This window comes from Amphimedon queenslandica, unplaced genomic scaffold, assembly GCF_000090795.2.
Source record: "Amphimedon queenslandica unplaced genomic scaffold, v1.1 AMPQUscaffold_13338, whole genome shotgun sequence".
NCBI classification, from domain to species: Eukaryota; Metazoa; Porifera; class Demospongiae; order Haplosclerida; family Niphatidae; genus Amphimedon; species Amphimedon queenslandica.
Window position 1 is genome coordinate 67,833 of NW_003546426.1, and position 10,986 is coordinate 78,818.

A 10,986-nucleotide genomic window follows, 5' to 3' on the forward strand; every position below is an offset into this window, starting at 1 on the left:
AAATAATTTTAAAATTATTATACTCATACATGGTGAATGAATCATGAACAAATGTATTTTCACGACTCAGAATTAATAATTATTAGCCCAAACACCATTATATCATACTACACAAAGATGGTACTACTGTTACAGAAATCTTTTGATATTACTATAGCTATTAAAAAATTATACTATACTATAACAGGACAAACACGACTAGCATACTAAATCTACATGTAGATACTGTGGCAATGATCAGTACTTTCAGTACTGTGCTGTTCCCTCTAATCTCACTTGTTTTATTTCAGCTAGACGCTCATCATCCTCCATGAAAAAGGTCAGATATTGATACGAGACATCAACCTCAGTGTTACCACCATACTTCTCATGCTCTTCTTTTGTGTCACGTCCTCCAGAAAAGGCATACTTGTTTATCTTATTCTTTATTTGACTTGGAGTGTCCGTAAGAAAGATAGACGAGGTTGGATCACTGGCAGACATCTTTGATTGAGGCCCTTGAAGTGCAGGGAAGAAAGTTGAGTGAAGGAGTGCTGGTTTCGGAAAGCCAAGACGTGGTGCTACATCTCTTGTCATACGAAAGTATGGATCCTATTATGATTAGACATTAGTAAATGCATATCCATAAATTAAATATGATCATAATTCATGACAAGTAATATAAAAACTTGATGATACAGTAGAAAAAGGGATTCCCACAAAGTATGCCGAGTGAGCTAAGAAGCATGCCTGGCTTTTAGGGTAACTTCACAAAATATTCAAATTTTAATGAGAATCAGCTCAAACTTGCTAGATAAGAATATTTACATGCATCAGAAAAATTATAAAAATAAAGAATTTTCTTCTAGTTATTTTTGGCAAAATATGGCCAAAGACTTTAAAGTACAGGAGCTTTAGCCTGATTTTTGAGTGATTTCAAAAATTCAAAAAAAATTTAGGTTGGAATTAGCTCAAACTTGCTACACAATAAGAATACATTGTATGTATATGTACTAGAAAAATTATTAAAACGGAGAATTTTCTCCTAGTTATTTTTGAGCAATGTAAAAATTCATATAAATCATTTTGATCGAATCAAGCAAAAATTATAAAATGGAAAATTTTCTCCTAGCAATTTTTTAATGAAGTGCATATGTTTTTCAAAATTTTAAGTGACAGCCAGAATGTTAAACACTATGACAAAATCCTGTGGAATTTAATACTGTATAGTTATTAATCTGCATACTACTCAAGTGGAATAAAAATTTCGTCGGTTAAAATTTCATCAAGCAAAAATACTTGACAAATTTAACAAAAATTTTAACTGACAAAAAATTTGGAACTATACAGTAATTGGCAAATTTGTCTATGTAAATAATTTTTATACTGGCAACTTTGTGTCACGTGCCATTGAGCATATTCAGATTGAAGCAAGATTGTATATTGACAATTTCTTCACTGAACTACCAATCACTATTATTAATTCATCACCACTATATCATGATAAACTGATGTATACCTGATCAATGGCACATGGAATGAGACACCTAATGTCTTTATTGTCTCCAAAGATGTCAGGGAATGTACTACTAAAGGATGGTGCTGCCTGCACAGCTGGAAATGCCATTTTACCTAATAAGAAGAAGCATCTGCATTAATACTTTGTACAAATTTCATCAAGTAGGTATGTGTCTTGTGCAAGCGTAAGGTAATGATTCCAATGACACATTAGAGGTACATTGTACATGTATATGCATTTAGTGAAACATCCTGCTTTTTAATTTTACATAAGTTTTTTTGTCTTTATAATTTTTGAGTGTAAGCACTATGCACATGAGAGGTCTTGTATAAAGCAGTAAGTGTACCTATGCAGTCTGTATCCTGAAAACCAAATATACCCTTTGCCTGATTGCATGTCACACACTTCTGTATACGTAAAACATTGCGATAAAAAGCAGGACAGCAACTAAAAATGAAACCAAGATAATTATATAAAAGGATAAAATATGAAAGTTAAGTTTGTACATATGTGTGGCAAGCATTGAAATTCCCAGTATACTGTAGCTGGTTTATTCTGTGGGCTCAAATTTTTGCAATAAATTTTTTTGGAATAATTTTTGCATTTTACAAAATTTTTGTTAATATTTGGTTGATGTTGATAAAATTTTAGTGAAGTGGATTTGCACAAAAATCACTAACCTCATGTAATCTAAGTTAGAGAATATAAATGTTTTATTGACATCAAAACCACATGCAATGATATCCTTTGCATTCTCATAAGCAAGACGGTGAGCTTCCTCTAATTGAAGATCCTTCCACATAAACTTTTCATCATCAGTCATTTGTATTACAAGAGGCACATCAAACACATCTTGCAAGTACCTAAAAGAACAAGTTAATACAAAAGTAATCATGATGATAATATAACTATAACAAACTATGGTAATGCAAGAAAAAGTGGCTCCAAAATTATTTTCTGATACATATTAATGTCCAGTTTTTTTAGTTATGGCCATTTATACCCTGTGCTTAATTGGCTCCAAATTATTCTCAATTTTTAAAACAATTTCTGATATTTTTGTGATTAAGATCAATACAAATACTGTATAATGCACAATATCTAAGTATACTTTTAATTTTAGTGTTTAAGGGCTTTGCTAATCATTTTGCTTTCTTTTAATGTAATTAATGACTCCACGTATACTTCTCACTAAAACATACATGTACATGTAGTACCCTTTCAGATATTTTGTAAGTTATAACCACTACTTAGTACAGTATTATTATTATTATTATTATGACTTTGACCAAGGGACACACTAATCAAATAAACAAGTTCAAGAGGCAACAGCCCTCAAAAATGGCTGTTATATAGAAGCAATGACCTGATCAAAAATAGTAATATACTACTTTTAATTAAATTGATCCTAAATCTGTTTAAGTACATCTAGCTCAAGCTGAAGTAATTCAAATCAATTGCCAGCACATGCACACACACAAGTCAATTAATGTGAGTGTCTCATACTTTGTAAAAAGGAAAGGTATAAGGTGTCCAAGATGCATTGATTCAGATGAAGGACCACGTCCAGTATACAAGAAGAATGGCTTATTTTGTTCATAGGCAGTCAAGATATCGGGAACATCTCTAAATAAAATGAATTACAATATTGTGTGAGCTCTGTCTGTTAAAGGTTTAACACATTAAAAGAAAAAAAGGACGCAAGATGTAGCAACAGATATACATGTAACTAGAACCATAACATAAAAGTTGGGAATAATGAAAAATAAATAAATTGAGCACGAATGAGAAAAACAAATAATTTTTAGTTCCTTTTGCTACAGGTATCTATTAATGTAATGCAATTTGCTTAGCTTGTTTATAATCTTTTAATTCCAAGAGGTTAAAAAATATCTGAAATCAAATACATGCAATTACCTTCATATCATGCAATTGTTCAAAGCTTAGTACTGATTTAATATTAATCTATTCCACCTCTAACACAATTGCATAATTATCACAAAAAGTCTAGCACTGATAATTATCAGCTAAAGTTACCTGTGAGAAAAGAAAACTTTTCTGCGGAGGAAATGATGGGCAGGTTTCTTTGTCACAGCCTCAATCCTTTGTAAAAGAGACTCGTCTATTCTATTACTTCCAAACTGAACTAACGAGACAGAGACAGTATATTATAAAACCCCACGTCCCAAACAACCCTCCACATACCAATGAGTCTGTCATAATCAATCTTCTGTTCACCTTCTCCAGCCTGAGCTGTCCACGGAGTAACAACTTGCTCCTTTGGCTTTGATGATTCCGCCATTGTGTAGTCACTACTAGTCAGACGTGACTACTGACTAGCCAGCTAGCCTTATATAAAAATTGCATCTGTTGCGCATGCGTAGTCAAACAACCCTCCGTAGCCTAGCAAAAATCTATGAAAAACCTACAAAACATAAGAAACAAATGGTCTGACTGTCACATAACATTTTGAAGTCACAGTGCACCAGCTAATTTTTAACAAGCGGAACTTGAATGGAGTCATTCCTTTCCAAATTGATCATGTCTTTATTCATAGACATACTGTGGCGATTTCTTCTAGAGCAGCAACAACAAACAGCAAAGAGTGCTGCTAAAACAAACAGAAAAGCACTTGTTCCTCCTCCAACAATAATAAATGTGATATCTCTTTCTGATAGATCATCTCGCGTTGGTGAACCAGTAGCTGGACAGGTTCCATTATAGAAGACACATGTGTCCTCAATGACACAAGCTCCTGTGGAGCAGCTCCTCACACACTCCTGACTGGTAACATTACGATAATATCCAGCACCACATGTATCACAATAGCGTGTACCATTTCCATAACTACAACCAGTGAGTGTGTCACATGCTTCATTGCATTGATCTACAACATCTTCTGGTCTATTCTGCACTGTGTACAACATGAGAACCATTGAGGTAAGTTGGGCACCACCAGGGATTTCATCATTGTATGCCATAGTTACAACCCATGTACCTGTAGACTTAGCACCCCAAAATGCAACTGACATGAATGGCCAATCAGTATATCCTTCACAACTAATGAAATCGTTGCATCTTTCGGGTAACAGAGTTGAACAGAAACCACTTGGAGAGCACAGTGTAATTGAAACTGCTCCACGACAAGCACCACGACATGCCGAACTATTTTCTTCTGTGCATACCATTGACTCATCATAATCACTAGCATCAAGACATCTAGTACTTGTAGAGTCCTAAAAATAATAATGATTTGCTATAGAAATGTCATATTACTATTATTACTAGTATAATGTTGAATGTTGTTTGTAGTACCACATGTTCAAGATAGCCAATCTGTTCTACAGTAATTGATTTTTCAAATTCATTGCTGCCATTAACAGTTATGGGTCTATATCAAAAAAATTATAATGCACATTGAATAAATTATTGACACTCACCTATTAACAACAGTATACTCATTTCTAATTACTGGTCCAACTGGTGTCCAGTATCTGGCTCTTGTAACTAAACTGATTGCATTAATGACACCAAATCCATTGTAATTGCTGTCATCATAGCGCAATCCCCCTCCATTATCTTGAAAAGAACCATCAATATTACTATTTGATGTATAAGCAATCAAATATTGTATATCACGCCAGGACAGTTTGGGGCTAGCAAGATATAAATCAATGAGACTTAGTGTACACTAACTTTGACTTACTTCACTTCAAGTGCTAATAAAATTACTCCAGATACAAGAGGAGTAGCAGCACTTGTACCAGTAAAATTTCTCACACATTCACTCTCAGGCCATGTAGACACCTTGAGAATTGCGAATAAATGATTTTCTTTACTCAGTAAGTTAGTATATTGTACTTACCACTTGATTTCCTGGTCTGGAATTGCTATAAGCAACTGCCATTTTAGCAGAGCAAGCTTCTTCATATGTTGGACTATTACCATCTTGATTCAAAGAACCAATAGCTATGGTATAAATGCTTGATGCATAACCATCAGCAGCACATGAGTCAGCTTTATTTCCTCCATTACCAGCTGAAAATACATATATGGTTCCTAAACCATTCCTTCCCTAAAACAAATAACTATATTATACCATACAAGATGATTTATTGGCAAGAGAATTTGACTGTGGCAAGTTTTATATCATGCTATGTGTCATTGAGCATGGTCAGATTAACACAAAATAGCTAATTTTATATTTTTGATTTCTGCACAGAACCACCAATCACCAGTATTAATTCCTCATCAATAAATCATTTTGAATTTTTAAAGTCAAATCAGCAGCAAACAACAATATATAATTTGAACGTACACTTGTTACTCCTTCAATAAGAGCTTCATTGGATACGTAACCTGGTTTCTCAACAGTATACCCGTTATCAAGTGGACCCCAACTATTACTGGATACTTGAATTATTTGAGATTTAAAATTGAAGGCATTAGCTTCATCACTTGGAGTTTTTCTGTCAAAGTCCATCTGAAACCCTAGAAGAATTAAGACTGACTCTGGCTGCACAAAACTGTAAATACCTCCTATTGTGGCATGATAAGCTACTCCAGCTCCACAAATATCATTATCATGAATCATAGCTATTACACCAGCACATTCTGTACCATGACCATAAGGATATTCTGGGTCTGACAGTCGTCTTGTTGGTAATATATCATTACTTCCAGTAATAGTACTGTAACATAATGAAGTATCCTATGGTAAATAAATATTTTATAGACATGCATGTATGTATATGTAAAGCTGATCACACTAATCAACATCATTACCAAGTATGGTATGTGTAATGTAGTAGTACTGGAAATAAATTAAGCAAATTGGTAAATTCCAGGACAAATTGTAACTAAAGAATAATAATTTTATTATCATAGTACTTACAATATTGTCTTGTAAATCAGGATGATTTAACTGGATGCCTGATCAATATAATGACTACAAAAATGATAATAATAACTGACCATTATCAATAATTAGTGCATATGTATTTTCTCCTGAAACTCCTTCAATCCAAGCAGGAACAACATTAATATCTGAACCAGGATCAGGCTTGTCATACTATAACAAAAATACCGACAAATTTACAATAATTTTTTAAAAACATAATTTTGTATTAATTTTACCAATGGCCACTGATACTCCCAGTAAGGATCATCAGGAAATGAAAAATCTTTTAAGACATGTTGCAGTGTCTTTTCCTGCTCAACATAATCAACCTATTTACAATCATTATTACATAATAACACTTGCTATTGTCACGATCTAGTATAATATATATATATATATGGGTAAATTAAATATATGACCTTTGAATGATTTTTCAATGATTCAGTAATTTTGTAATATTCAACATCAAACTCTCCAGCATAGTAACAATACAAATACATGTCCTGAAATCCTCCTATCTATAAAGTTCAATATTGTCTGGGTAAGCATAGTACATGCATACAACATACTTTTCCTTTATTAATCAGTCCATTCTCAGTAGCAACTACATTTGCATCATATTCTGACCTTATGCTCACAACCCACTGAGGAACATAGCCACCATAAGAGAGAGTAATAAGAAGAGAGAAACAGATCAACAGCTGCTCCTCCTGTTTCATGATCACCATTAATTACAAATAGTTGTGGTTATAAGTAGTTAGTTTTGTAACAGGTCACAATAAGATGATGTACTAACTATAATTTTTCTGCACATGGTATACTAGAACTAGAACTGAAATTAATTGGACAAAATGTAGTAAAACTGGAACAAGAATTGTTTAGGCTGATGTGCTATAACTAAACTTTTTGGTACTGTCATGGTACAAGAACTAGAACCATAATAAAACTAAAGATAAAGTGGAACTAGAACTAAAACAAATGTTGAACTAGAACAACACTAGTACTAATACGCCACATGTTCTTCACATGTGGCCATATGTTCACACATCTTCATTGTCCTGCTCTCCATCAGCATCAAACAACTGGACCCTCCTACCACCATTGGATACCTACAGAAATACATGTACATCAGTCATACAATGTAAGCAGAGCTACTAGATAAAGTAATGAAGAGTAGTAGACCAATAAGTTTAACAAAAGGCTATTTTATCATAATTTTTTTGATACATATACATGTTCTTACATGTATCTTTTGCAGAAAGTTTCAGCTGATTCCAATCATAGTTTTTAATTTTTAAAGTTACTTAGAAATCAGGCTCAAGACCATGTACTTATTATAATGGTCTTCTACCAAATTTCATCAAAAATTGCAAGGATAGAATTTTAAATTTTCATAATTTTTTATGCATATGTTCTTAAGAGTTTGAATAGATTCTGATCGTAATTGGATTTTATGATAACATTGCAAAAGCAATGTAGAGTAGAATTTGCATCACAAGAGTATTTTTATTTAGGATGTTAGTTTTCTTTTCAAATGTTAATGTGCCAGCCAAATCCTGAAACCCTCCCTACCCCCCCCCCTGATAAACAGAAAAAGGACAATATGTATTTTCCATAATCTACGTCAAAACTAGAAATTTTTCACACATAGTAAAGTATAGTAAAGTAGATTATAAAAACTAAAGATAATGTACAAGAGCTAAAACTAGAACTAAAACAAAATGTTGAACTAGAACAACACTAAAAGCTATAGTTCAACTGTCTTCATCATCCTGCTCTGCATCAAAATCAAACAACTGGACCCTCCTACCACCATTGGATACCTACAGAAATACGTGTACATCAGTCATACAATGTAAGCAGAGATACTAGATAAAGTAATGAAGAGTAGTAGACCAAATAGTTTAACTAAAGACCCAGTCAATACAGTCAAGGGTATTTCATTATTCATTTTTACAACTTTCAAAATGGAACTTTTGAAGTTGCTTAAATACTATAGTGCATGGTCTTTGGCCAAAATTTCATTAAAAATTGTAGAAAGTTTGAATTAAAAATTGCATTATTTTCATAATGGTATTGAAAATGCAATGTAGAGTAGGCTTGTGTCACAAGAGTAAAAATCTTTATTTTAGATTTTAGTTGATCAGAATCCTACCGTATAGCAGGAAATTTTGGTGTGGTTTTTAATGGTCACTAGACTAGAATGCCAGCATTGTACACATAAAACTTGTCTAGCATAGTAATTTAGTAACAGTGCCTCCCATATTGCCACTTGTACTAAGAGTTATGATATCTTATTATACTAATAATTGCATGTACTACTGACAATAATAACGACATAAACTATAAACCGCTTTACAAAATACTAAAAACTATAACTGAATATCACAAGTCACAACAGTTAGTAAATACCAGTATATTGCCAACCCTTACTTGGCCAAATTTTGAAGGTGCTTTAAAAATTTGTATAAAATCCAATTTTAATCAGAATCAACTCAATAGTCTGGCCCCACCCCTTTGCTGCGTGGGGAGTGACGCAGAAGAGTCTGGTGACACTGCTGCACTAAGCACAGGTTTTGGGCATACCAATCAGATTACTCCAGTCACATGAAAGTACATGTAAGTTTGTCATGTGAACTATTTAAAATGACTGCAAGTATGACTGACAAACCTGCTGTAGATACGATAAATGCTTGCAAAGGAATAGAAAGTAACAGAAGAATAAGAAGAATTCTCATGTTAAACTTGGTTAAAAAGTATACAAATTTTCTATTTTCCTCCCACAAATATTGTCCTTAAATTAACTATAAATTTGATTGATTCCTTCTTGCCTTTTACTACTGTAGCTCTCTTAACTTATGGATGCTTGCTTGTTAAGAAAAGCCTCAAATAGAAAGGCAATCACATGACAGTCATTTTTTAAAACTAAAATAACTACAAATTATTGCATTCCTTTCTGAAACAATATCTGTAGCAGTGTTACCAGACTCTTTTGTACTACCCTGCGCAATGAAGAGACAGGACCAAACTAACTCAGACCCTGAAACAACAGTCAAACATAGGACATTTTCTGACTATTTGGTCAATTGTTTGACCAGATCCTGCATTGTTCTACAATTTTTTCTAAATAATGTAATTTTAATAGATTTAATCAATTCCCCAACCAATTAATTTAATCAATTTAAACCAGTTCTGGGATACCGTATAATGCTTTATTTTGGCGGCACTTTATTTTGGTGATTTTGATGTAAAATTGCAATTGGCGGTTTTTAACTTGGCAATTTTTGTGTACATGTGCATTACTGAGCATGTGCATTAATGATTGGCGGTTTTAATATTGGCGATTCTGCTTGCAAACCGCCAATCGCCAAAATAAAACTCCACCAAATTAAAGCGTTATATGGTAGTGTAAACGGGGTAAAAGTATGCTAAGTCAGCTATATAGCATACTTGACACTTCATGAGCTGACAAGCACTACAATACAGTGCATGGAATTTGAAGCAACTTTAAAAATTCATCATAAAAATCAAAACTTGGCTCAAAATTAATATAGCCTAAGGGCATGTATATATATCAAGGTAAATTATAATAAAGAGAAATCTCGTCTTGCCATTTTTGACAAAATTTGGTCAATGATCATGTTACTATAGTACTCGGCCATTAGCCCAATTTTTGAGCAACTTTAAAAATTCCAAAATTGATTGGAATCCGCTCAAAGTTGGTACACAACACAAGGACATGTATATGTATCAGAAATAAAGTTATAAAATTTTCTCCTTGTAATTTTTATCAAAATATGAACAGTACAGGGTATTTGGCCCAATTATTGAGCAATTTCAACTTGAAAACTCAAGGAGAAAAAGCTGCATGAGCACTATAATAAAATCCTTTAGAAAACCCTGTCCAAACATTTTATAAAAATGGCAGATCAAATTAAGCCACGTTCAGACAGAACATTGTTCAATTATAATTTTCAGGCTTTGCAAACTTAATATAAAATATAAAAACATGAGTGCATACTCCTAATCAATTTTTATAAAACATCATGTAATGTAACCCATGCTCTTTAGCCATACAAAAGCAACTTGAAATTTTCTTTTAGAGGATATCCATGCAGGTGCTTTCTCTCATATCAGGCTATACTGTATTTCTTACAGTAAAATTAACTTTAAAAACAACCCAATAATAACAGAACTACTCTAATGTGAGATGTAAGACTGAACTATGTGATACTAAGACTGAACAAGATATTAACAACTGTGTCAAGAAAATGTTTAATAATTAGAATGCACACACCTCTGTATCTCCATCAATTTTTCTAACTATTGTTAACGTTCTTGTTCGACTGCCTTTGTAATCAAAATATGCTGGTATATTATTAGTTTTGGTCCTTTTGACAAAGAATGGATCTAAAAATAGTAACACAAAATAGTGCTTGAATGGCCTAATGATGTCTCACGTGATGCAGTATTTCTCAGATTCCTATTGAGTGATTGGATACTCTAAAAGTTAATGGTAAGTAACAGTGTGATTCTGAAGAGTTTTACTTGCATCCTGAATGAATTGTGAGCACTAAAACGGAGACCA

General features: G+C 33.0%; 2 protein-coding genes across 2 annotated transcripts; both read right to left on the minus strand.

Annotated features, from left to right (window-relative positions):
* Window positions 1–219: 219 nt before the first annotated feature.
* Window positions 220–3,832, minus strand: LOC100640801 (tryptophan--tRNA ligase, cytoplasmic-like). The gene is made up of 7 exons (XM_003387565.2): window positions 3,704–3,832; window positions 3,536–3,644; window positions 3,005–3,124; window positions 2,179–2,361; window positions 1,845–1,945; window positions 1,499–1,611; window positions 220–591 (listed from the first exon to the last, which is right to left on the minus strand). Exons 1-7 carry the CDS (start codon window positions 3,798–3,800, stop codon window positions 247–249), a joined length of 1,068 nt encoding a protein of 355 aa, XP_003387613.1. The 5' UTR covers window positions 3,801–3,832; the 3' UTR covers window positions 220–246.
* A 65-nt stretch (window positions 3,833–3,897) lies between these two features.
* On the minus strand, window positions 3,898–7,561 carry LOC100640926 (proprotein convertase subtilisin/kexin type 4-like). The gene is made up of 12 exons (XM_019998134.1): window positions 6,968–7,561; window positions 6,818–6,916; window positions 6,635–6,727; window positions 6,473–6,569; window positions 6,393–6,430; window positions 6,035–6,209; window positions 5,817–5,989; window positions 5,364–5,573; window positions 5,205–5,305; window positions 4,939–5,154; window positions 4,784–4,889; window positions 3,898–4,734 (listed from the first exon to the last, which is right to left on the minus strand). The coding sequence occupies exons 1-12, from the start codon at window positions 7,124–7,126 to the stop codon at window positions 3,988–3,990; spliced, it is 2,214 nt and encodes a 737-aa protein (XP_019853693.1). The 5' UTR covers window positions 7,127–7,561; the 3' UTR covers window positions 3,898–3,987.
* Between the last annotated feature and the right edge of the window lie 3,425 nt (window positions 7,562–10,986).

Coding starts and splice junctions, on each gene's coding strand:
- LOC100640926 (XM_019998134.1), bottom strand. CDS start 7,126: ATGGTGATCATGAAACAGGAGGAGCAGCTGTTGATCTGTTTCTCTCTT. Junction 6,570..6,634: donor GGGAGTATCAGTGGCCATTG/GTAAAATTAATA, acceptor TTTTTGTTATAG/TATGACAAGCCTGATCCTGG. Junction 4,890..4,938: donor GAGTATACTGTTGTTAATAG/GTGAGTGTCAAT, acceptor TTTTTGATATAG/ACCCATAACTGTTAATGGCA.
- LOC100640801 (XM_003387565.2), bottom strand. CDS start 3,800: ATGGCGGAATCATCAAAGCCAAAGGAGCAAGTTGTTACTCCGTGGACA. Junction 3,125..3,535: donor AAAGTTTTCTTTTCTCACAG/GTAACTTTAGCT, acceptor CATTTTATTTAG/AGATGTTCCCGATATCTTGA. Junction 2,362..3,004: donor ATACCTTTCCTTTTTACAAA/GTATGAGACACT, acceptor TTGTTCTTTTAG/GTACTTGCAAGATGTGTTTG.